Source organism: Neovison vison, chromosome 2 (genome assembly GCF_020171115.1).
Source record: "Neovison vison isolate M4711 chromosome 2, ASM_NN_V1, whole genome shotgun sequence".
Taxonomy (NCBI): Eukaryota; Metazoa; Chordata; class Mammalia; order Carnivora; family Mustelidae; genus Neogale; species Neogale vison.
This window is the reverse complement of record NC_058092.1, coordinates 2,096,130-2,121,458: the sequence shown is the minus strand read 5'-3', so window position 1 is coordinate 2,121,458 and position 25,329 is coordinate 2,096,130. Positions and strand designations below refer to the sequence as shown.

The 25,329-nt window shown below is 65.2% G+C and overlaps 1 protein-coding gene across 6 annotated transcripts in view; it reads right to left on the bottom strand.

The window, feature by feature from the left end:
* Positions 1-4,292: 4,292 nt before the first annotated feature.
* The window catches only part of TP73 (tumor protein p73), a 49,049-nt gene continuing 28,012 nt past the window's right edge, over positions 4,293-25,329 (bottom strand). Inside the window, exons 4-14 of one of the 6 annotated variants that reach the window (XM_044236982.1) lie at positions 23,850-24,092; positions 11,109-11,295; positions 10,818-10,933; positions 9,219-9,328; positions 8,708-8,850; positions 8,361-8,449; positions 7,738-7,862; positions 7,175-7,323; positions 6,772-6,910; positions 6,419-6,512; positions 4,293-5,336 (exon numbers count right to left, since the gene is read on the bottom strand). In XM_044236982.1, the coding sequence (XP_044092917.1) occupies positions 4,998-5,336; positions 6,419-6,512; positions 6,772-6,910; positions 7,175-7,323; positions 7,738-7,862; positions 8,361-8,449; positions 8,708-8,850; positions 9,219-9,328; positions 10,818-10,933; positions 11,109-11,295; positions 23,850-24,092 (1,734 nt within the window). In that variant the 3' untranslated portion in view covers positions 4,293-4,997. The other 5 variants (XM_044236986.1, XM_044236984.1, XM_044236987.1 and 2 more) reach the window with 5 other exon arrangements.

The window sequence follows — 25,329 nt, the reverse complement described above, 5'->3', positions numbered from 1 at the left end:
CCCCGGCCAGGCATCACTGGGAGGGGTACCGAGAGCTCTTCGGACATGGTCTCAGAACCTTTCAAGGTCGGGGAAAGTCACAGGAGGAACTTGGATACGTGTGAGGGAGGTGCTTCCGGCAGGAGCCCCTGCAGCGTGGGGCCCGGGGGTCAGGGCAGGATTGGCTGGGTGGGCTCCGCAGGGGCAGCTGAAGCTGTCTCGGGGGGAGGCGCAGAGCTGGAGGTGGCTGGGCACGCTGCAAACTAAAGGTCACGTGCAAGAAGCAGGCTGCAGGGTCCCCTGGGTGTCCGGGGCAGTTGTGGCGCAGCGGTGCTTAGAACCAGGCGGTCATCCGGGAGCATCTGCGCAGGAGGCAGGCAGGCGTGGGAGGGCACCTTTCCTCCAGGTCCAAGAGCTGTCCCAGCGCCCCGTCAAAGCCCGTCCTGTCCTTGCCGGCGTGCAGACTTGGTCTTCGGAGGTTGGCGGGGCGATGCGTGGACGCCCTTCTCCTCCGGGGGCGGGGATGTGCCGCCTCCTTTTCCTTCTGGCAGTTCTTGCCGGTCGCCGGGACGCACGGCTTGCGGAGTAGCCGGCCTCCTTTTACCCGGAGCATCGTTTTTGCCTCGTGCAGTGGACACGGGGGAGATGTTTTTATATATCTGTAGTGATTGGCTGTATTGCTCTTATCCTACTTAAAAAAAAGTGTTTCTGAACAAAGATACGAAAAGCACCTTGTGCTGCGAGCGTTACCGTGTTTGTTCCTCAGACGCTACCTTTCCCCGTTTCCCGTCCAGTCCAGAGGTGTCGGCGGGCTTGTCGGCGGGGTTCCTGTGTCAGTGATGGGGTGAGGGCACGGTCCGCTCAGCCCTCCACAGTGGGCCTGGGATAGACAACAATTCTGGGAACGGGACGAGCAGCTTTGGCTCAGAGGAGCGTGTGTGAATCAATGGGCCCAACCAGAAAGGTGGGGCTGGGGCCCCGGTTGGTACATCTAACCCCTCCTGGCCCCCCCCCCCCCCGCTTCTCCAGACCCCTCTTGACCCCGCTCCCCGGCCTCTCCAGATCCCTCCTGGCCCCTCCTGGCCTCTGCTGGCCCCTCCTGGCACCCCCTGGCTTCTTCAGATCCCTCCTGGCCCCTCCTGGGGCCCCCCACCCTGGCTTCTCCAGACCCCTCCTGGCCTCTTCTGGCCCCACCTGGCCTCTCTGGGCCTGCCTGCCTGTGGGGTCCCCGTGGAGCTCTCCCTGCCTCCATGAGTGCCAGAGGAGTGTGGGGATGGCTCCTTCTGGCCTTAGTGTGTTTTCTCTTCTGCTTAGTTTTAGCCTAATGCCTAAAAGACTTGGGCCCCCGCAGGGTGAGCGGACTCAAGAGGTCTAGTTTGCTGGGGCATCGCCCCGTCTCCTACAGGCCGGAAGTGCAGAAAGCTGAGAACCAGGAGAACGCAAGGGAAGCCCGATCCGCGTGGCTCCGGCCCGAGGGGGCAGACGGAAGCTCGCCAAGTTTTGCAGAGAAGCGTGAACGTGCTGGACTCCAGGCCGCTGGGGGGCTGGTAGTGGCCTGCCTGCACCCTGCGTGAGCTTTCCGAAGTCGAGACCTCTGGCCGTCCCTTGGATGAGGGGTCGTGAGCTCGAGGCCGAAGTCAGGCCGGTGAGGTCAGGCAGCTTTGCGCCGACAGAACCCCGTGTGGGCGCCCGGGTCTCTCTTGTGACTAGGCAGCCTGAGCTTGCGGCTCTGCGGTACCCGCGGCCTGATGCCACCGGAAACCCCGGAGATGCCCAGAGGGGCTGCTGCAGGCCACAGCCCCCGCCGGTGGGAAGCCGCTGGCGCGTGCCTGCTGTTCTCTTCTGAGTTACTCAGAGACCGCCTTCAGAATGTGCTCTTTATTATGTTACAAAAACAAAATTTCCCACAAAACACAGCTAAAAAAATAACACATTTTCCCAAGATTACATTACCAAAAAAAGTTAATATCATTGGAGTAGATCCATTAATACTGCTTGAAGGAGCATCAATTACATTAAAAAATGGGTGTTTTTGTTTTGTTTTGTTTTGTTTTTTTTGTAACCTTAGAGCATTAAAGTGCTTTACCCTATGGAAATAGAGAGGTGGCCGTCTGCATTTGAGACCTATCCCTGATCCGTGCATGTGGGGTCCTGGGCCATGGAAATGACCGCTCCCCGTGGCCCAGCCCTGGTGACGAACTTTGCACGCAGCCAAGCCTGTGGGGAGCCGTGAGGGGCGCAGGCCCCCCGGCCACAGCGTGCTCACTGGCCCGAGCCCAGGCCGGCTGGAGTCCGTCTCCAGGCCGCTTCCCAGCCAGAGCGTCCCTCCTGCCCCTTCGCCCCTGGAAAAAACCCCGCCCTCAAGGCTTATTCTTGGTCTTCGAGTTCTGCAGACCTGGAGTTTCAGACCCGCGTGGTGTTGCTCCCGACCGTCAGCACCGTCTCCTCGGCAGGCCCGATTCCTACTCAAGTGATTCTCATGCCTTGTTCTCCCCAAAGGTGCTCACTCCGCAGCACAGAGAAAGGCTCCAGGACGGCGTGTGCGGCCTGGGGCTCCGTGGCAGGATGACCTCCTCCCTCCCCTCTTGATGTTCGGGGCTCTGCCTGCCGCACACCAGCCCTTTCCTGGGCACCCAGTGGGGCCCCTGTGGCATTTCCTGCTGGATTCGGGCCAGCGGAGCCCTGGGCTTGCCCCCTCCATCCGGGTTCCAGCCAGGTTTGCGGACCGACCCCAGCGAGTTGGGGATGAGTCCCCAGCACCTGTGGTGGAACAAGGGGGCACCACTGGGGAGCCCCAGGGTGTGGCCACGGGAGCACTTGCCAGACCCCAGCCCAGCCTTGCCGCCCAAGGCAAGAGCACGATAGTGTACTTCTTCCCCGGCCTCGCGGTTGGGGGTGGTGCATGACGTGAGAAAACCGTGGCAGGGGCAGCTGCACGCAGCCCTGAGTCCGCGGCCCGTGACCGTGGTCCTCTAGTGCAGTGCGCACCTCCCTGGGGAGACGGCAGAGCCCCATGCGCACGGAGCCCCCCTGGGCTAGGGAGCAGAGTCTGCTGCACGTTGGAACGAGCAGGTTCTGTTGCCCCGGTTGGCCCCTGCTGAGGGTCAGAGCCTCCTGGTGCGCGGACAGCCCTGGAAGCTGGTCCCTCGAGGGCACGGTGCGGGGCGGGGCTGGACGGCATCACCCCAGACGCAGCCGCTCACATCCGCACAAACGATGCTTTCGGTCGGTGTAGACTGGCCACAGGAACGGGCATGGCTTTCCAAGGCGAAGTCCTGGTCTGGAGGTGGCCCCCAGGGTGGGCTTGGGGTGGGGCTGGCCCGGGTTCTCTTCTGGGGCTCCCTTCCCCTGCTGGCCAGACTCTGAACCACCACGCAGCAAGGACCACACCCCCTCCTCCCAGGGCGGACCGAGGGAGGGGAGCTGGCGCTTTCCCACCACTCCTGGTCCCATGTGTGCGGAGCGGGATGGAGCTGGAATCCTGGACGCCCGTGAACACGGGGTCTGAAGAGGAAGGCGCCCCCCGTGAGGCTCAGGGCAGCAAGAACGAGCGAGGGCTGCGTGTCCACTTTCCCCAGCCTGGAGGCTTGCCTGCCTCTGTGGGGCGTCGGTGGGGACCCGCGGGGGAGGGGCTCACCCATGTTTTGCAGGCGTGGCAGGGGCGGCTGAGCTTGGGAACAGCCACGCACTGGCACCCCCACGGGCCTTTCTCCCGCCTGCTGGAACAAGGCGGCATCTCTGTGGCCGCATGTCCTTCCGCGGACATGGTGCTCCGTCTGTCGTGTGCTGGCCACAAAGGCTCATGAGGTTCCTTGCAAATGAAAATGGCCCCATGCCGCCCCCAGCCCCCAGTCTGCTGCCCCCGGGGGTCCTCATGAAGGCCTACAGCCCCACTGCCTGCCTCAGGACCACCCCTAGAAGGACAGGAGGGCCCTCCCCAATCGGGGCTTCCTCGAGTCCCACAACGGGTGCACCTTCCTGCCGACTGCTCCCTCCGCCTGGAACGGTTCTCCCCGCGGCCCTGAGAAAGGTGACCCACTGCCCTGCCCCCAGTTTGCCAGGGCGGCCAACAAAGCGGAGCTGTCCCATGTGGAGAGCTTCGCAGCCACACGGCAGGTGTACCCAGCCCACCCCTCCACCGCCCCACCGCCCCGTCCAGCGTCGGAGCGAGAAGCTACCCTACCCTCGCCTGGCTTGCCCTCTGTTCTAGCACAGCTTGTTGTACAGACCTGGGGAGCCAGGAATGCAGGGTGAACTTTGCAGGGAATATCAAGGATGAAAGCAAAAAATAAAATGAAAGCTGACCCACCAAGTACAAAGAGAATCATTTTATCAAATATGGACAATTTCCAGTAGTCCGACGAGCATGCTGTCCGCCGAAGGGAGGCGGCTGTGGCCAGTGGTGTTGGCGTGGGTGTTGGCTGGTGGCCACTGACCAGAAGTGTCCTTGCCTCCCGGGAAGGACCGTGGCAAACGCACTGGCCCCTGGGCCCCTCCATTTCCAGGGAGGTTCTGGTTTTCCTCTTTGGGCAGGAGGTGGAAGGTAGCTGGTTTGCAGAGTGAGGGACAGACTGACCCTCCAGTCCGGCAGAGGGACCCAGCCTTGGGCAGAGACAGGGTCTGAAGCATCGACCCAAAATAAACACGTTTTAGATACAATCCTGGAGCCGCTCAAAAGACATGGAAAAATACTTTGGCAGTCCGTCAGCAGAGGCGATCCTCGTGTCCTGAAGGATCCCGCTGGGAAGCCGCGGAGCCCTAAGGAGGACGAGGCCCATGGTGGGTGACGCCGGCCCTCGGGAGCACCCAGGGCACAGGTCCCGGCCCTGGCACATCACGCCCGCTGTCCAGGGTGCTGCGGGGTGGGCCTCGCCTTTTCCTGCGGGCACCGCCTCCACAGGCGGTCTTGGACAAAAGCAAGAGGAGACCAAGCCAGGCTTCCCGGGCAGTGCAGGCCAGGGCCGCCGCCCGCCCTGCACTGTGCCCTCGGCGCCCGCTGTCCTGCGGAGCCCCGCTCCTCAGTGAATCTCGCTCTCCGTGAACTCCTCTTTGATGGACTGTTTTCGGGACTTGCAGTCCGGGAGGTCGAAGCCAAAGTCGGCCCACTCATCCGGCCCCGCGCCCCCGCCCGGGCCCCCGCGGTTGGGGATGGTGATGGTGTGGCGCACGCGGAAGTGCACGGCCTCCATGACCCGCTGCCGCTGCAGCTCCCCGGAGCCACCGATGGAGAAGGTGGAGGCGTTGGTGCTGGAGCGGATCAGCTGCGGGGCACCGCCGTCCTGGCTCTGCTTCAGGTCCTGCAGGCCCCTCCAGATGGTCATGCGGTACTGGTCCGGGATCTTCAGGGCGCCGAGGTCCTGCGGGAGCCGCGGGCCACCGTTAATGGCCCCGGCTCAGGAGCCCCCCCCGCCCCCCAGGAGTGGACCGCGTCGGGCAGAAACGGCGCAGCCAGTGCCGCACGCACGAGGCCCTGGCCGTCCGTAACCGTAACCGGACAGCTGAGAAGGTGTGTGTGCGTGTAGGGGTGACGTCGCTCCTGGGCTCCTGGGTTCTGTGGACCGGCCGAGCCCCTCCGCAGCAGGCCCTGTGAGGGCCAGAGCAGACCACCCAGCCCCTGCACCCTCCCCGCCAAGCCTGGTGCCGGAACTAGCCCGGGCAGGAGTGGGTGGGGATGGGAGGGGGAGGGCTTTCACCTGAGCCACTGGCCCGCAGCCCTGAGTGGGGCGCCGAGCCCCTGCCGGCCGCCGAGCTGGAACCCCCCGGGATCTGAGGCTCCCGAGGCTTGAGCTTGGCTAATCACACGTTAGAGCTCAAGACAGCCCTAGGCTGCGAGCAAGTGACGTCTTTCACAGTTCAGGAGGGACTCCCTTGTATTCCCGGTATTCTTGTCCGACCCAGAGGTCGGCCATGGCCCTTTGCTTCTAGCCTGGCACCGTCTGAACCCAGGACCCACCATGGTTGTGGGCGCACAGCAAGGACTGTCTTGCTTTCTGTGGGCCTCAGTTTCTCCCCGTGTAGGTGGCACTCAGCTGCACTAGCTCCGAGACCCTTCTGGCTTTCGCAACTCTCCGTGCTTTGGGAACAGCCTGTCCCCCACATCATAGGCAGGTCAGCCGCTGGGTCTGAGGGCAGCTTCGCAGCCACATGAGCCACGCCCTGCCAGGGGCCCGGGGGAGGGAGAGTGGGGGGCCCCATCCAGCCACGGCCTGCGCAGCTGACCTCGCCCCCGCCTCAAAGGCTGACTCGCTAGGAAGCCAGACGTGAGAGAGGAGGTTGGGCTTGGTCTCAGAAGAAGTGTTTTCCTGGATTTCCCCGCCTCCCCTCCCTCGGTGAGAGCAGGAAACCGGGCGCTGGGAGCCAGCAGAGGACGGCCGGGACTGGGCGGGGCGCCGGGCGCCGGGTCCGGCCTGCCGGCTCCGGCCTGCGCGCGGGCTCCTACCTCGACGGTGAGGTTCTGCAGGTGGTAGACGCTCTGCAGGCCCTGCGACGTGAAGTACTCGATGCAGTTCGGACACCCCAGCCCCGTCAGGAAACTGCGGGGAGAAGGCGGTGTGCACCGGCTCTAACTTCCCAGCTCACGCTCAGTTGTGTGGCCTGGCGCCCCGCCTGCCCTCGGCCGCCCCACGAGCCCCTTGTTTCATGCTCTCTCCCAAGCACCTGTTGGGCGCTCCCTCCCGGGCCCTCCCCGGCCACTGTCTGGGCTCGCGCGGGCGCAGCGGATGGGCACGAGGACAGGCAGGAGGGGCCTGAGGTCAGTGGCTTCGTGGCAGGACCCGGCAGCAGCCCACGTACCTGACCAGACTGGGGTCAGCATGGTAGGGGGGTGGTGGGGTGCAGTGGGACCCCGAGACCATGGACTGGGCACTGTGGCTGCCGTTCATCTCCCCGCCGGTCGGCAGGGTGTGGCCGTGGTTGTTGAGGATCCCGGGGCCTAGGCAGGTGGCAGTGGGGACTGTCAGGGCCCGTCGGATCGGGCCTCCCTGGCTCTGCAGGGCTGGGAAGAGCACACAGTACGGACCTCCCCGTGGCGGGGAACGGACAGAGGGGCTGTCCCGGCTATGCCCGTGCGAGACAGCCACCGACGGCTCCGAGCTGGGCGGCCGTGTCCGCAGCCGGACCCTCGCTCTGTGCCTTCCCAGCCCGCTCCGGGCCCCGCCCTGCCCGAGCCACGCACCCACGCGCCCCAGGTGCTCACCCATGGGCCCCAGGTTGGGCCCGGCCGCTGAGCCGTGCGGGGGCGGCTGGCCCACCAGCTGGTTGACGGAGGGCAGCTTATTGACGCCCCCGTGCGCTTTGCTCATGGGTGACAGGACAGGCCCGTAGGGCGCCGGCTGCAGGTGGCTCCTGCTCAGACAGCGACGGCGCCTGGTCACTTCCCCGCGACGTCCGGGTGCTGGGCGCCCCCTCCTCACCCGCGTTCCCACCCAGACCTGGGCCGGACGGCCCCCGCCTGCCCTCCAGAGCAGCGAGGGGCGAGCCGGCCCTGCCGCGGGAACCAGCCCGTGGGGCTGCCGTGCTGAGCCCCCTCCCCACTGCCTCCCAGTCAGTGGACACTTAGGAGGCCCCCGTGGGAGAGGCGGGGCGGAGGCCCAGACAGCGTGGGGCACAGAAGGCTCCCTGGAGGAGGGGGCACCAGGTGGGGGCCCCGGGTACCTGCCCTGGCGGGGGCGGGGGTATGAGGGTGTGGGGGGTGGGAGGGCGGCTTGGGGCCCTTCCTGGCCGTGTCAGCAGGGCGGGGGCGGGGCGGGGCGCACTCACTGCCGCTGCAGGAGCTGCTGCTGCTGCTGCCGGTACGCGTCCACCAGCTGCTGCGGCACTAGCTCCATCAGCTCCAGGCTCTCCTTCACCTTCATCAGGATCTCGAAGTTCTCCCGGCCCCGCACCTGAGCACAGACGGGGACCCTCGGCACAGGTGCCTGTGGGGTCGCGGGGGCCTTTCGCCGAGCCCCCTAGCGTGCTGCGGCCCGGGAAGCCCCTGTTCCCCAGGAGCAGGTCTGCAGCCCGGTGAGCGCCCACCGTGCCCCCCTCCCCGTCCCCGGGGCTCTGCACACTCAGGGTGCCGGGCGGGCACGCACCAGAGAGGGAGCTTGGAGAACCCGGGGCCTCTTGTGGAATCAGCGTCACGTAACAGAAGAACCGTCCCAGCAGAGCTCCTGTTGCTCTGACCCCGCGGTGGCCGTTTAAAGTGGGGTCACAGATACCGTGATCCCTGACGCACCGTCCCCTGGAGGGGTCCGCGCCCCCCACCCCGTCAGCAGGACTTCTCATGTGTGGGGGAGGGTAGCCCGCAGAGTCGCTGCCTCGGAGCTGCTTCCCCGGGCGCCCCGTCCGCTGCCTGCCGAGCCCCGGGTCTCAGCCCTGAGGACGCCAGGGCCACTCACGTGCATGTAGTACACGTCCTCGTCCCCCTGCCTCCTCTTCTTCACGTTGGTGCCCAGGGCAGGGACGGCAGGGGGGCTCTGTTTGAAGGCTGCGAGGGAGGCAGGCCACACGCAGGTCAGGCCCGCAGGATACCCGCCACCCGGTGCGAGCTGACCCTCACGTGAGTGTGACCGTGGACGGGCCCCGAGACCAGTCACCCATTCGAGAGGGGCCGACCCAGGGTGGGGTCGTGCCGGATGGAGCTGGAGCCAGGGCACCCCGCGGCTCGCACCCCGAGGCTGTCCCGCTCTGACAGCCGGGGCGGCCCCCACGCCCCCACGCCCCCACGCCCCCGCCCGGGCCTCACTGCGCTTGCCGGCGGCACCGTTCTTGGCCGCACTCTCGCTCAGGGCCTGCTGCTCCCGGAAGTGGTCCTCGTCAGCCTTGCGGTCTCGGCCAGGACAGGCGCAGATGCGGCCCTCGAAGGACCGGCGGCCCAGCACCTGTCCGCTGGCGGGGGGCCGGCGGGGGGCACAGCCAGGACCATGAGCCTCGGGGGCCTGCCTCCAGCCCTGCCAGCCTTGCTCACCCTCCCCAGCCACCTCATCCAGGGGGCTCTCGATAAGCCAGTGAGGGGACGCCTGAGCTCCCGGCCGCTCTGGGACACCAGGTCCCCTGCCGTCCTCCCAAAGCCCAGCTCCTGCTCAGGGAGCCCTTGTGGCCCGGGGTGGGGCTGCGGGGGGGGTCCGCCCCTCCTTAAACTCACCTCCAGGGCCAGCGCCATCCCTTACCATGCCCTGGATTCAGGTGCAGCCCCCAGCAGCACTGCCCCAAGCCCCCACTCCAGCCGCCCTCACCCACGTGCCCAGCAGACTCACTCCCGGGTCTCCAGCGTGATGATGATGAGGATGGGCCGCCGGTTCATGCCTCCCACACAGCTGCTGTTGCACATGAAGTTGTACAGGATGGTCGTGAATTCTGTCCCCACCTGCACACGAGAGCAGGGTGGGGGGCCAAGGCCGGGCTGTCAGCATGCGGGCCCCAGACCACACCGGCGGGGGCTCCTGGGCTGGGTCCTGGCTGGGGAGGCACGGGATGGAGGCGGTCCCTGCCCTGTGGTCCTCGGCCCTCCACCCACCCACCTGCCTGCATCTACCTCCTGTCCACCCCCCACTCATCCATCCATCCGTCCACTGTCTGTCCACCCACCCGTCCAACCCACTCACCTGCACGCACTCGTCCACCGCCGTCCGTCTGTCCGTCTGTCCAAATTATCCACTCCCACCATCCGCCCACCTACTCATCCACCATCCAGACCATCCATGCATCCCCCCGCCCGCCCGTCCGTCCGTCCATCCGTGCAGTGCACAGAGCGCCATGTGCCACGCAGGCTCCCGGCACAGAGCCCCGTGGTCTGGTTGCTCCAGCATCTCCCGTAACACAGACTAGCGGTCAAGCCCTGGAGGCTGGGTGTGGGCAGCAGGTGCACAGGTTTCTGTGGGCACAAGTGTGTGTTCTGCTTGCTGGGGCTCTCCTGGGCAGAAGGGAGCACAGCCCTGCTCTGGCAGAGGGATGGACCAGAGCCATCTGAGTGGACCCCCATCTCCAGCTCTTGTGCTGTTTCCCAGGGAGTCTGTGGACAGCCGAGGCATGTACCCAGGACTTTTGACCCCTGGGCATCCCAGGACCACAAAATGGGCAGTTGTCATGGTCTCCCTGGGTCAGAAGAGAAAAGTCAGCCGCTGGGTCGGCAAACCTGGCCTTTCACGGAACTGCTGGCACACAGCAGCCACCAGGGGGCAGGAGAGCCCCGCTTTCCTGGGGGCTCCGGCCCGTGGGAGGGGTGCTGGGGAAGGAGGGACGGCGGGTGGGCGCCCTGGGGGGTCCGATTGGCCAGGTACAGGGATGGGGTTTGAACGCGGTCTGGGGGCCAGAGTCAGGCAGAAGAAAAGTGGGGGCTCCCGGGGCCCACTCACCCTGGGGAACACGGTGCACAGGCCGGAAGGCTGCGACCCAGCCCCTCCCCCATCCTACCCCCAACCCAGCATCCCTGCTCAGCCCCCACCCCTACGTGACTCCACTGCCAGCTTTTCACTGCAGCTGGACCCTCACAGGAGCCCCCAAACCTGCTGCTGCCTTCAGGTCACAGCAGAGCCCCGGGGCAGGGGTGGGGGGCTCTCCACCCCACCCACCTCCCACTCTGGCCTCACCCCTCCCCTCCAGACCCTGCCTGCACCCTACCCATCTCTCTCCCACAGCCAGAGAGGGCCCGAGAGGACCCCACCTAGACCTGTGCACGAGTAGTCAGAAATGGGTACTGGGTGCCGGGGCGGTGGGTGAGGGCAGGGAACTGCTCCCTGGCAGGACTGGAGACGCTGCGGCCACTGGGCAGGCTGGCGGAGGGGACGGAGGGGACGCGACCGCTCTCTGACCGCCGGGCCCCCACCCCCGTGCCGGCTGCAGGGGCCCCGGCCTACCTGCGGGGGCTCATAGGGAACCATGACGCTCTGCCTGCCCGTGACGGGGTCGTCCACGTACTGGGAGAGGCTGTTGCCCTCCACGCGGATGAGGTGGCTGGCCGGAGCAGACTGTCCTGCCGGGAGGGGACAGCGCTTCAGAGGGGTGCCCGGCTGGGGTCTGGGGAGAGGAAACGGGGAGCCCGCACTGCCCGCCCCTGCTGCCTCCCAGCCAGGGGGCGAGGCCAGCCCTCCCCTGGTCGGGGTGCCCGGTGCATCCCGGCCGCTGGGCACAGGGGCTGGAGGTCTCACCCTCGTTGAAGTCCCGCCCGAGCTCATGGTTGGGGCAGCGCTTCACGACCTCGGTCACGTGCTCCGCCTTCTTGTAGACGGGCATGGCGCGGATGATGGTGCCCGGGGGCGGCGGGCTGGACACCTTGATCTGGATGGGGCAGGTCTTGGCGATCTGGCAGTAGAGCTTCTTCAGCAGCGGGGAGTACTGGAGGGGGTGGGGGGTAGGGTTCAGGCCCAGCCCCAGCTCAGCGCCCCCAGTCCACAGCCCCGACCCTGGCCCTCTGACGACCCGCTGGCCCCTTCGCTGAATGCCTCCAGCCATCCTTCCTCCAAGTGCCCCCTCCGGGCACCTCTCACCCACGTGCTGGCACCTGGCCGGTTGGGGTGCAGGGAGCGCAGTGGGGCTTCCTGTCTGGATCTCTCTGGCTGGAGAGGTTAGCACCACTACGTCCCTCTTAGGGGTGAGGACGGCAAAGGCCAGGAAGTGAGGAGCTGCTGGAGAGTGCGGGCTGGGAGGCGGGTCTGCCTAGCCAAGCCCGGCTCTCCCCACGGTCAACCTTCAGCCCCCGGACCGCAGGGGTCTGAAGGAGGGAATCTGCAGCATTACATTTGTTTTTAAAAACCCAGAGTTAGGCTTTTCTGGCATTTTGATGAAAAACGTGGGTGAGACAGGCTGGGAGCCCCTGTGCCCCGAAGCTTCAGGAAGGAACTGCCTAGAGCAGCGGGTCAGCGGTTGAGCTCTGCAGCTCGGCAGGGGCCACTGGTGTGGGGGCCTCTGACCTCAAGGCTCCAGTCCCTGCCGCTCGGGACCCTTTTCCAGGGAGGAGCAGCGCCCAGGGGACCACATCACCCACCTGAGGACCCTGGCCAGCTCCTGTGAGTTCCAAGGTGACCCTGATGGTGGTCACAGGGTGCCCACGGGTTGCCAAGCAGACTGGCTTCTGGGCACCCATCCAGGCTCCTCATGCCTCGTGCTCCTATCCTGACTCGCAGGACACTTCCTGTTCCTGCCCCTTAATCCCCATGCCCCCCACAAAGCTCCAGAGACCTGGAGTTGCCCATCACACCCCACAGCAGTACAGCCAGGGAAAGTGTACTGAGCCAGGAGACAGTGCCGCACAGAGGCTTCCGGCTGGGGTCTGCCACCACCACGTGCTGCATCGCAGCCGACTGGGACCACGGACCGGGGCTTAGGGTTTACGGCGGGACCTGTACCCACCACGGTGTAGTCAGGGCAACACAGGCTGGGTGCTGGAGCTGCTGGGCAGAGGCAGGCCTGGTCTAAGCCCCCAAGGAAGCTGGGGGCCCTGACACCCTCAATCCTGCAAAGATAAGACCCCCACTGGCCACCAGAGCTCCCTCTCTGGTCATCAAGGGACACTGTGGCCCCTCAGGGACTCATACCCTTAGCAACTCCCAAGTATACAAAAGACAAGGGGTGGCAAACGCAGGGCGATGAGGCTGACCCACAGCCTGAGACCAGGGGGACTCCAGGGCCCTCAAAGCCCTGGGCCCCACAGTGGGAGCCATCCCTCCCCTGACGAGTTGGCCGGGGCTCCCTCCCGGAAACACTCACCCACCCCCAGAGTGGAGTCCAAGGGGACACGGGGGGACACGTGGGCTGAGGTCTCCCTAATGGCATCCTTGGGGTGCTGGGCCCTGTTCAACTTTCCTGTGGTGCTGAATTCAGTATGTGCCCTTCCCGCCCCCATTATGGATGGGAATTGGATGCCCCTGGGGCTCACCTCACAGGTGCCCCACTCACTGGGGTCCCCCGAGCCCAGTGCAGCCTGCCACCCCATACCTGAATACCTGAGATCCCACCTCTGGGAGGAAGCAGAGTCCCCAGACCTATTTCGAATGCAGGAAAGAATGATTCCACACAGCCCTGTGAAGGGGAAGGGTGAGGCACGGCTGGGAAAGCAGAAAACAGGGCTGCCTAAGGGTGGGCTTGGGGGGCCACAAGGGGAGTGAGGGGCCACCTGCTTGTTGTTGTGGGGTCAGCCCTGCTTCCCAGGGGTGCCCACTGACCTCTAGTATCCCCATCACTCCCCAAAGCACCAGGGTGGGCCATAAGCTTGGCACCCTGCCCAAGGACTGTGCCCAGAACAGCCCAGCCCAGCCCAAAGCAAACACTGGGTGCCAGTCAGTTCACACCAGCTCTCTGGTCCATCCACAAGCGAGGCTTCAGAATGGGTCCCTGACCCTCACACAACGTTCAGGTAGTGTCAGGCAGGGAACTGCCTGGCAAGCATCGTGGAGGCAGGAGAGCAGTCACCCAGGGGACCTTCCTGGTGGAGGAGGGCCCCACAGGCAACCAGGAGCCTTAGCTGGATGGCAGGGACCTTCCTGAGCACGACGGACGACACGGTGAAGCCCGCAAGCGCTGTGGGGGGCTCCTGCCTGCCAGGCCCTTCGACTCTCTAGGGAAGATGGGCTGAGCACTCCTTCCAGCTGCAGAAGGATCCAGACTTACTGGAGGCACCTGGACACCACGCGGCCTGGTACTGGCCGGACTCAGCTAGTGACCAGTGGGTCCGAGCCCTTCTGAGGCAGCTGTGGATTCCCGGGGGCATCCCTGTCCCCTGCAGGGTCAGCAGGGACCCCAGCAGGGCCCACGGAGGTGTCCCGTGAGGGGTGACCTGGGGCTGCGGGGGGCATGCAGAGGACGCTCAGAGAGGGTCCTGCTTCATCCCTGAGTGGGGGCCGAGTGGGCAGACACGCTGAGGAAAGGCCTGGCCTGGGAGGGGGACAGGTCATAGTCACAGGTGAGCAGTGGGAGAATGGCCTTTGAGGTCCCGCTCTGGTGCTTGGCCGCTGGGACGCTGTAAACCGGTAGACCAACCTCTCCAGGCTTTGGCCAGGCGTTGACTGACCACGCGTAATACCCATGGACTCCTCTGTGCCCTGATCATTGCCACGGGAGAGGGTCCCTGTCCCCTCTGGGAGCAGTTCTGAGAGTGCCCCCAGGGGCGTGCAGACCCTGCAGTCCCCTCCCTGGAGCGACCACCCAGCGGCCCCTGTCAGTCAGTCACCGACCTCCAGCTCCCTCCGCAGCTGCCCCGAAGGGGTCTGTAGACCCCACAAGGGTCAGGAGACTTGGCTCCCCGGCCAGCAAGGATGGTGCAAGACTCCAGGCGCAGCCCCGGGCTCCGAGCCCCGCTCTCGAGGTCCTGCAGCCCAGTGGGGCGGGGGTGCCCCAGGGGTGCTCTTCGTGTCAAGACTCCAGCGGCGGAGGTTTCCCGGGAAAACAGCGAGACCCGCGGCGGCGCGGGTGGGCGGGGGACGGGCGCGCCAGGGTCGCCCCGCCCCGGGGAGGAGCCGCCGGGAGCTGTCCGCGGTACCGACGCCGGAGACGCTGGGCGAGGAGAGAGCGCGTGGCTTCTCCCTCTGCGTCCCCGGCAAGGCCACCACCGGCCTTGGGCCTGGCCCCACTCCCACAGGGGTGTCCCCAGTCCCGGTCCTGTCCCGCCATCCCCAGCTGGCTGCTAATATGTCCTTGGGCACGTGCACAGGCCAGCCCCATCTCTGCAGGGGGTTGAGCCCAAGGAGGAAGCTGGGCCCTGTCGGAGTTTCTCTATACCCTGAGCGTGTGGCTGGGCTACAGGGGCAGGAGGGGGCCCTGGGGTGGCCAGACCTGGGGTAGGGCCAGGTGGGGGCCTGTAGGAGATGAAAGCCTTCTCAGATAACCAGGTCTGTGTTGAAGAGGGCGTGAGCCCCCACCCTTCCGACAGCTCCATCTCGCCTACCCCGGTAGCTCCTGGGCCCCAGGCACTGGGCAGGTGGGGAGGAAGACTCTTGGGTCCCATCTATTCTATAGAAAAGGTCACGTAAAGACACTTCCTTTCCCTCCCTCCCTCTTGCCTCTCCTTCCCTAGAACCGCTAGATGGATGTGTTTCAACAGATTCTGAGCTGATAAAATCTTATTTATCTTCGGCTGTTGACACAGAGCCGTCTGGACTTGCCTGCCCCGGGATGTGCGTATTCCTCTGCGCCTGCAGGAAATGGTTTGCCCGAATGCTGGTGTGTGCCCACCCCTGCCCTCCCCCACTCGGGCCCTCCCCCTCCCTCCCCCCGTCAGAGTCCGCGATGGCCCAGTCTGGCTAGGAGCCCAGGGCCTGGCGGGGCTGGCGTGGGGGTTGCGGGTGGCAGGCGCGGGCAGCTCTGTGGCGTTAATTTCCTCGCGCCCGCTCCCGGCAGCTGGGTGCCCGGCACGGGCAGGTTTGGGCAGGGGAGAGCGGAGAGGTGATAATAAGTTGTCTGTCATTTTCCAGGGACGTGTAGCGTCTTGCAAACCGCAAATACCGTTAACCAGCTTGGGCGAATCTGTTACAACAGATTCTGGAAGACGGGGCCTGCGGTGGGGGGGGAGCTTTTATTTTTTTTAATTATTTTTTTTTTATATAGTCCACTTTTATCTGCTTCCCGTGCGTGCCTGGGAGTGTGCAGAGCACATTTCTGTCCTCTCCCTGGCTACAGGCTCCTTTGAGGACCTGCTCAAGGCCACAGACCCATCTCTCCCTAGAGAAGCTGTGGGTTCATAGGGCAACCCTCGAGATCCACAGGGAGCCTAGGCCCACAGCCCCATTGACAGACCTCCTGGGTCCCCTTCTTTCCAGGTAAGGAGGGGCCTCATGAGCTACATTGCTGCACCCCGTCCTGTGTTCTCTCCCATCCCATGGAGTGGGGAGCACGGGGTGGGCTCTGATCCATGTAAAGGAGGCCTGGACAGGACAACGGGGAAGCTGCCAGCCCAGTAACAATCACCCCAGCCCACTTCAGAGCCCCCAGGGTCAGGAAGCAATGAGAGTCTGGGCACAAGGAAAACCACGGCCAACACCCCACCTTGGCCTCAGTCCTGCTGGTTGGAGGCTCCGGGGAGCTGACCCACAGCCAATGCCTGCAGACGTGTCTGATGAAAAAGGCTGCATGATCCCCCAAGAGCTCCTGGCTCAGCGAGGGGACAGATGCATCTGTCGACAGACTGGACAGCGGGGACTCCCCTCGCTGAGAGCCCAGAGGATAAACTGGAGGCAGAAACAAGGCTTTGCAGGTACCGAGTGACCCTGACCACTGTCCAGGGGTGTCCCCAGAAGCTGCTACCTGGAGAGGTTGGTGTGGCGCTGGCGGGGACACCCCTTGGGAGCCAGGTAGCCTATCCTACCACATCCTAGGGCCAGGTCCCACACAAGAGAGCAGGAGCCTGGGACTCTCGGGATCTGGAGGTACCGTGCCCCGGGAAATGGAGAGCATTCCCCTCTCAGTCCCTAGGCCACAGGGCCTTGGTCCTGCTCAGTCCCTCGTGGCACACATGGCTGCGGGCCAGCAGGGACACCCTCCAGTGGCTTCCATCCTGGGCTAAGATCAGGGTGGGCAGCTGTGTGCATGGAGCTGAGCCGGGAGAGAGGTGTGTGGACACCAGACCAGGTCTACCGTGCAGAGGGCAAGAAGGCCTGGGAGGACAGCAGGTCAGGAGGGAAGCCCCCCCCCCCGCCGCCACCTGGGCATTGAGAGACGCAGTGGGCACAGAGGGCATGGGAGGGCCCCGGGGTTCTGGGGACACCATGTGGGCTGCAGGAGAGACCGGCAGACTGTGAGCCCCGAGACAGGGTGTCTTTACCCTGTTTCTCTAGGGCTCCCAGGGTATCCCTCGAGGCGACCACTGACACCAACACCTCCTCTCCGCTGGGTCCACACTCCTGGTCTCCACCCTCAAGGTCATGCGCTGACACCAGAGAGCTGCTTCCGAAAGCTGCTGACTCAGCAGGGGGAGACAGCACCGAGACCCCTGAGCCCCATTTGTCGGCACCAGGCGTGACCTGGTCCAGGAAGACTCAGAGGTGCGCAGGGGGACAAAGCCTGGACATGGTGCTGGATGTGATGCGCTTCTTCCTCTGGCCTGGGGTCAGGGGCAAGGGGACCAACAGGTGGGGCCCTGCCCTTGGCCTCAGTGATCCGGGCCAGGCACTGTGGGAAACTCTGGGCCTCCGTCCAGTCCTTATTCTGTAACCCAGGTGTGTCATCTGGCTTCCCCTGGGCCCCAAACAGGGGACCTTCAGGATAGAGTGGTCGGGGACACAGCTGGGCTTGCAGAGAGCCCCAGCACCCGCACCAGGAGCCACCCTCCTGCTCCAAGGGCACAGAGGGCGGCCACATCTGCAGCACCGAGATCTGCCTCGGCCAGGCCCAAACCCAGGTTCCTCTGCCCCTGAACTTGGTTTCAAGCTTTGCCAGCTGGAGAGCCCTTGCCTGCGTGTCCTGGCCTCCTGGAGGAGGCAGACACTCCACTGGCTGGCCCGGCAGGGAAAGCACTCTGGCCAGGACCCAGTAAGCAGGGCTGAGAGCCAGCCCACAGAGCTGGCGGCTGGGGACGGAACAGGGAGGCTGGCCAAACATGGGGCTCTGCTTGCCCCAGAGAGTCCCCTCGACTGCCAGGGGAAAGAGTCGCCCCCCCCCACCTCTGACTTGTGGCCTTTTGAGAGGGCTTGTCCTTGTCCACAGCGTCTTCTGCTCAAAGACCAGTCACTAGATCCTCTGCCGCGGGCACACTGTCCCGGGACACGCCGCTGGTCTGGCGAGCGCAGGCATGACGGGCCGTCTCCTTCCCCCAGTGTCCTGAAGCTTCCCGATCGCCTGGGACTGGGGCCGGCCCAGCGGCAGGTGTGTCAGAGGGGGAGAGCTGCAGCCACCGGCCACCACCGCGGGAGCTGGTGTTCAGGAGGGGACCCAGAGCCGGGGCGGGTGGGCTCCAGCGGGGTGTCCCGCACACACGGCCCTAGTGCCTCTGACCCTCCTGCCACAGAAGCTGCAGGCCGTGTCTCCACTGCCAGACCTCAGTTCAGGAGGTGCCCTCCGGCCAGGAAGCCATGCCAGCCGTGTCTTCGGTGTAAAACTGCACTCAGCCAGCAGGAGAGGAGCCCGTGGCATCTCTAGTGAGCTCTGGGACACCCCAGACGTGTGTGTGTGGGGGTCATTTTCCAGCTTTTAATGCAACAGTTGGCTGGAATCCAGTTTTCACTGAACCTTGTAAATATCCAGGGATGTGCGTGGGGCAAGGAGAGTTTGGGCCCCTGAACATCTCGTCCCCTGCAGAGTGCAGTGGCTCCTGTGCCAGGAGGGATGGGCCCACATGACCTGACTTCATTCCCCCCATGAGGAGTGGGGAGAGGGCACCGCGCCCCGTGCCCCACGGCAATGGTGGAGGAGGCAGGTCTGCGATCCCCGGGGGGGAACCTGGGCTTAAGGCCACTGCAGGGTCCCCCAACAACCTCTGAACGTCTACTTCACTGAAGCCCAGAGTGCTGGCCACTTTTTCAAGGGGGCTCTTGGGCTCTGACATGAGCCATAGGGTCATAGCCCTGTGGCCCCCCTGGAGGTAGGGGGTCTTTCACATGCAGCCTGGGCCTGCCCCTCCCCCTCAAGGGAGCGGCTCCTCTTTCTAGTTCCGACACCCTAGGCTTTCTGCCCCCTCCTCCTCCTGGGGTTGCCTGGACAAAGCCCAGGTGTGGCCGAGGGGCTTCCACCTGGAGGCCAGGGGGGCCGTGGCCATGGAAATTCTGAGGCCTGGGATCCGTGAACTTGAGCTTGGCTTCCAAGTTTGGGATCTGAGAAAATCCTGACACAGATTTCCCCCACAACTGACCACGGAAAAGCTCCCCTGGCTGCTTGGCCAAGACCCTCATCCAGAGGCCCCCAGGGCCAGAGGGGAGGATGCCCAGGAGAAGCTTTCCTCCTCCAGAGAGGCTACTGAGCCCGGGGGTTGGGGAGCCCGGCTGGGAGACGCACAGGGAGGGATGGGGACCAGTGGTGGCCCCAGCCCCTCCGGCATGCACGCCATCCCTTCCTCTGCTGGTCAGCCAGGAGTGTCCCGTAGAGCAGCTTGTTGGAGGACGGTCATTTGTCACCCCACACCAGGCAGGGAGGACAGGTGCTGGACCCTCCCCGGGGGGTGGAAGCTGTTACTCACTTGCGGGCAAGCAGGAACCCAGGCTCCTGGGGCCCAGATGGATGCTCTGGGCCTCTGAGGGTCAGCCTGTCTTTCCGGCAGCTCACTGGGGGTCCCGGGACGTCCCCAGAGCTGGGAGAAGACTGCTCACTCAGAGCGCCCCTACACCCACAAGGGCGCACAGATGCTCCCCCCAGGCTGCTTGACGAAAGCCAGAGCTCGGGACCCCCTCCCCTCCTGCCTTTCCTGGGCCTCGGTGTCCCTACCATGACTGCCGGGAGGCCGGGCCTCTCCCGCGCACCGGGGTGGGGGTGAGGGGGTGGCCAGCCCCTGTCACAGTCAGCCCTGCCAGAAGGACATTCTAGAATCTACGGAGCCAGATCCATTTTGGGAACCAGTCCCAGAAAATAGAATTCTTCATAAAACATTGATTATATCAGAACGCATGGACACCCACCCCCCAGGGGGCTCTCCCTCGAGGCCCCTACGGGAGCCCAGGTGGGGAGGGGTACAGGCTGCCCTGGGCGCACCCCTCAGCCCCTGGGACTCCGGGCTTCCCGGCCCCACTGGGGCGTCCAAGGCCAAGTTCTGTGACCTCCGGGCCCTGGGGCTCCAGCTACACAGATGGAGAGAGAAGAGGTGATGCCCGGCTCAGGCCAGGAACCGCGGCCGGCCTGCAGGACACAGGTCCGCCCCAGGACCTTCCCACAGTACAATCCGTGCAGTCTCCCCTGCTCACTCCTCACCCGTCTCCACGACAGACAGAGCTCTTCCCGGGCCTTAAATTCGTGTAATTGCTTCTGGTGCCAGTAAAAGGTATTAATTCCTCTTATGCATTCCATAAACTTTTAGGATAACGCAATTGATACCGTGATCATGTTGGGACACCTCCGCTATTATTTTCCTGCTTGCAAACCTCCGAGGGGCTGGAAAGTTTTCTCCTGAATCCATTAGTGTTGACTCAGCCACATTCTGCCAAGAACCCCAGGGAGAGCCTTTGAGCCTCCCCGCTGCCTGCTTTTCCCGGACCCTTCCCCACCAGGAGGGTGAGGTTCACCCTGCGTGCACTGGCTCACCCCTGGGACGGAGGGGCTGGCATTCACCCACGGTCACGTGTGGGACAGCTGGAGGCCACTCAGGGGGGCGGGCCACGGGGAGCCCCCCAGGGACTCGCTGAGCCCTTCTCCCACCCTGGTCCACCCTCACTGGCCTGCCTCACACTGCCCGGCTGGACCAGGGCTCCAGCCATACACGCCTCTTGGCGGACCCCGGAGTCCCCCTCACACCTCCCAAAATGCGAGGGCAGTGCCCTTCCCTGGCGAGGCCCAACCCGGGAGCCGGAGGAGACGGAGCGGAGCGAGCAGGCCGGCATCCAGATGTCCCATCATCGGCTGCTCCTCAGGACTCCTGGGTCCGGCTGGCCGTGTCATTGCCGGCCCCTGGGGGACCCCGGGACAGGAATGGCCGTCAGGGCCCAGAGGCCAGGCTGGAGTGTGCTGGGTTTGGAGATAGGGACAAAGGCACGAACACTGCCATCCCTGGCCGGGCTCTATACCGCCCACCGGGCCGAAGAGCATCATTGCCCTGGGGGACCAGCCCCCGCCCACAGCCCTGGCCATCCAGCGTGTGTCTCCCCACAATGCCCCGGACACAGGACAAGCCCCAGACAGAACAACCCCAGAGCGGCCACGTGTGGGTGCTTCCTAGGCACGAGGCCTGTCCGTCCGCAGCGGTCCCAGGAGCCAGCGCGCTTGTCTACAGGGACCGGTCGGGCTACAGCCCGCTCTCAGACCCAGGCCCACAGCCCTGCAGCAGATCCGAGGCCTGAACCCTGCCTGGTTTAGAACCTCGGAGGCTGAACACACACCCTTCCCGTGCTCTGCGATGCGCCACCCGGCCGTCCTGGCCTCCTGTGGGGGAGGAGGCCTTTGTTGAGCCCTGGGTGGCGACTAGAAGCAGCCGGCACCCGGCACACGTGTCTGTGTGCATGTATGTAGTCTCACGTGTGCATGGAGTGCGTGCATGGCTTCACAGGTGTGCGAGGCGCCTCATGTGCGAGCTTCGTGTGAGCACGCTGGCCTGCGAGCAGAGGGTTCGCCTCGGGGCCCAGGGAGCACACGTGTGAGATCTGGGCGCAGAGGGACCCCCTGGGGCCGGGGGCACTCGCCGGGGGCCTCGGCCAGGCAGAGGCCAAAGACCCCATTAACAGCTGTGGTCCCCGTGAGGACCGGAGAGGGTGTTTTTCCCGAGCAAGGAAAGGAGTGAAGGCAACAGTCGATTTGGAATTGTACTTGAGAAAAATACGAATTATCTATCAGTTACCAGCCGGCCGGCTTGGCGGGGGCCACGCGGGGCGGGGTGCCGAGGCCCAGACGTGCGGCCAGGAAGCAAGTCCGGGCAGCGCCCGCGCAGCCAGACCCCCAGAGTTGGGAGCAGGCAGTGGTCCCCATCCTGCACCGTGAGCCTGCCCACCCCCTCCCCAGGCCGGGAAAGGAGCCTGCGGGGCGTCTGCTCCCAGAGAGCCGAGGAGCCAAAAATCTCATTATCAATGTCTGTCGCGCCTCCACCCTGCACTGATGGGGGCTGGGAGGGGGAGCTGCGCACCAGCCGCTCACTCTCCCCTCCCCCAGCACAGCTGCTGGGGGGTGGGGTGGGGTGGGGGGGGATAGGGTAAGGGGTGGTCAGAGCTTGGGGGCAGAGCCGCTGGGTAGAGGTAAGCCTACCCCTGTCCCAGGCATGGCTGGCCAGGGCAGACCACTCCATGCGGCCACGTGGGGTCAGACAACTGTGACCCGCCATGGGCCCTCCAGTCCTAACACTGAACCTCTGACAGGAGAGGTGGAAGCAACTGGGGGGTGGTGGCAGAGACCCCAGGCAGGCTGTAGGGGCACAGTCAGCAGAGGGGCAGCTCCTGTCCCTCTCTGAGGACCAGCTCAGACCATCTATAGCACTCCAAGTCCCCCAAGACCCTGCAGAGACCCCACCAGCATCCTCAAACAGCAGAGAGAAAGAGCCAGGACCCACCCCCAAGGCTTGCTAAGATTCCTAGGGGTCCAGCTGCTCAGGTCTTGGTGCCAGTTTTGGTGTGGGAGGGGCTGGGACCCTCCCCTGAGAGCCCAGAGAAAGGGCTTAGGAAACAGTATGAGCATGGACATGGAGAGGGAGTGAGCCTCCTGCCACCAGAGGTGTGTAAGGCATCTCCTGACAGCCAAACCTCAAATCTCGAGTCGGGGGACCAGAACCGTACAAGCAATAAGAGAATCCCCCCGTGGGTATAGCCGTTGTCCAACAACCTCACCCAGGAGGACCAGCTCTAGGGCACCCGGCCCGGGCCCTGTGTGCGGCTAAGGAGACACTAACAGCCGCTCCTACTGCGCTAGCCCCAGCCGTAGGGACAGCGTCCCTTCTAAGGAGCAACAGCAGCATCAAGGAAACGAGAGAACGAGGACGAGGGTGGGGCCCTAGACCAGGTGCCCCGCAGCCAGAGATGGGTCAGCGGGAGGGGTGCCCAGCCAGAGCGAGAACCAGAGAGAGCTGCAGGGACCCCCGGGCCTTGGATCCCAGACCCGGACTGGCCCCTGCAGAGCCAGACGGGTCTCCCTGTGGATCCACCCCCCTACAGCCCTCCAGGAGCGTGGGAAAACCACAACCTGGCCAGAGGGGCAGTGGGGGTCGTGAGACCCTGTTCTTCATGCGGCCGGGCCGCAGGGTCCCCTGCTCTGTGCTCACCAGCCCCGCAGGGACTTCTCTGTCCAGGGGCCATTTCCAGAGGCTGGGGGAGACCACAGAGCTGCTGTTCCCTGGAAGGGGTGAGGCTGCCCCAAGGCCAGGACCTACTTGGTGTCCCAGGGGGAAGCGTCCTGGCAAGCGTCCCCATCCTCCTCCTGTGTGGGGGCAGGAGAGCTGGAGGGCCCCCGAGGCTGCCTTTCCTGCCAATGCCCCGTGTGCCCTAGACTCAGCAGCGAGCCTGTGGTCTGTCCCTGGGGGTCTCAGAGTCCCTGCCCCCGACAGCCCTGTGGTCCGTCTCCCAGCTTCACCCACCTCCGTTAGGACCCTAGAGCCCCAACCTGGAAAGCCAGTCCCTGGGATGAGCACTTCCTACCTGCCTAACATGCTGCTTGCCCTCCCCTCCACTTTCCAGAGTCAAGGTAAACTCAAAGCACCCCAGGGGGGCCGCGGAGCACAGCATCCAAACTGGCGGAATCCCTGCGGGGGGCCAGAATGCTGCCACGGGCAGGGCGGGCGCAGGGGCAAGGCAAGACCCGAGTCCACTGCGCCTGTGAACTGCCCCCCACCCCGCCCCGACTTCCCCTTCGCACACTGGCACTGGAAGATGACAGACCCGAGGCCAGGCGGGCAAAGCCCCAGCCTGTCAGCCACCGGACAGCAGAGCTCCCTGCCGAGGGCACTCCCTGGAGGAGGCGGCCGAGCCTCGGCGCCCGCTCACCCGCTCACCCGGGACGGCATTCTCACCCGGACCGGACTCAAGCCCCACCGCAGTGCGGGGATGCCACTGGTCTGTCTCTGTCCCACGGACCTCCCTGCTGAGCTGAGTCTGCCCCTCTGCGGCCCCGCGGAGGCTGGCCACTCTGGCCGCACGTCCGAGGGGTGGGCACGCCCAGAGAGTGCCCAGCCCCAGACCCGCCTCCTGCCCGACGCTCCTCCCGGCGGTGGTGGGCCAGGTGGGAGCCCCGTGCGGACACCCGGCTGGTCCTCCCTTGCTGCCCAGCCGGCTGGCCCCGGGGGCGGGGGGCGATCAGCCCTTCCCATCCCACACCCCGCGGATGCCCCTGGGAGCAGGGGCGCCACTCACCGTCCAGGTGGCTGACTTGGCCGTGCTGGACTGCTGGAAGGTGACGTCGAAGTGGTGGGGGCCGGGGTAGTCGGTGTTGGAGGGGATGGCCGGTGCCGGAGACATGGTGTCGAAGGTGGAGCTGGGCTGCGCGTAGGGCGAGTGGGTGGGCACGCTGGCCGCGTGCTCCGGGGTGTAGGGGCTGGCCGAGGCCCCGCGGCCGCTCATCTGGTCCATGGTGCTGCTCAGCAGATTGAACTGGGACTAGCGTGGGAAGGGGGAGGGAGGGGGACACACAGTCAGGCTGGAGAGTGGAAGCGCGGCCGGAGGTGTCCTGTTACAGGAGCCTTAAAGGGCCAGCAGCGCAGTCATCCCAAATATTTCCCGTCCCCCCCCCAACCCGACAGGTCACTGCTTGTGTTGGGATAAACTGACATATTCACCTCACCCTCCCATCTCCATCAGCCTCCACGGAGCACACCTGGAGGGCAGCTGCTAGTGGGGGAGGCTCCCTGCCCCTGGACCTCCTGGCGGGGAGATGGGCTCGGGCTTGGGGGGCAGTATCCCCCTCGCCGGTCCCCCCCACCCCCGGCACAGCATGAAGCAGGGAGACCCTGGGTCCAGGGAGGCAGACAGGGCAGGGGGTGGTCCCAGGGTGTGGGGCCCCGGGTCCCCTTCTGCCACCCACAGCCTCAGCGCTAACCTGGCCCTGGGAGCCCAGCCCCTCCCCCGGGGCCACACCCTCAGGAACACACCGAGGATGCATCCCCAGCCGCCTTCTTGGGTCGGTCCCTGCCTGGAGCTTAAGGAGGCCCCAGCAAAGGAGGGGGAGGACCGATCAGATCCCTCCTGGAGGGCCAGAGGGCCTGCCGGGAAGGCATCTTTCCCAATCTGGAGGCTTCCACCGGAGGTGGGTTGGGTCAGGATACAGGGCTGCTGATACTGGCCAGAGGGGCTTCTAGGCACAAACATGTAAGCTGCCCTCTCTCTGTGCCCGGATGGCCATGATGGCCATGTGGCTTATTTTAATCCTCTCTGTGGGCCTGAGGCGGACACTGTTATTATCCCATTTTACAGATGAGGACAAGGACACTGAGGCGTGGAGGGGGAGTGATTTGCCCGGGGTGAGGAGGTGGCTCCAGCCACCCTCAAGGCAGCCACCCTTAGAGGGGACAGCTGGGGACGGACAAACAGGGTCAGAGGGCCCGAGGCCCCCCTTGGGGGGCAGAGACAGACTAGCAGCCAGTGCAGGAAGTAGGGAGACTCGGGGCCCAGGGAAAGCTCACCCTGCAGCCCCCTCCACCGGCCTGCCTCCTGCAAGCTACGAAGCACAGGAGTGCGTCCGTCAGGGCCCGAGGGACCCGCTGCTCAGTGGCTTCCGCCCCCACCCCCGGGGTCTCCTTCTCCATCAGGAGCCGGGGTTCCTCCCGCTTGGCACCCCCAGGAAGGCACACATCCGCCTGTCTGGTCTGTTAGTGACAAGGATCTTTAGGGCTTCTAC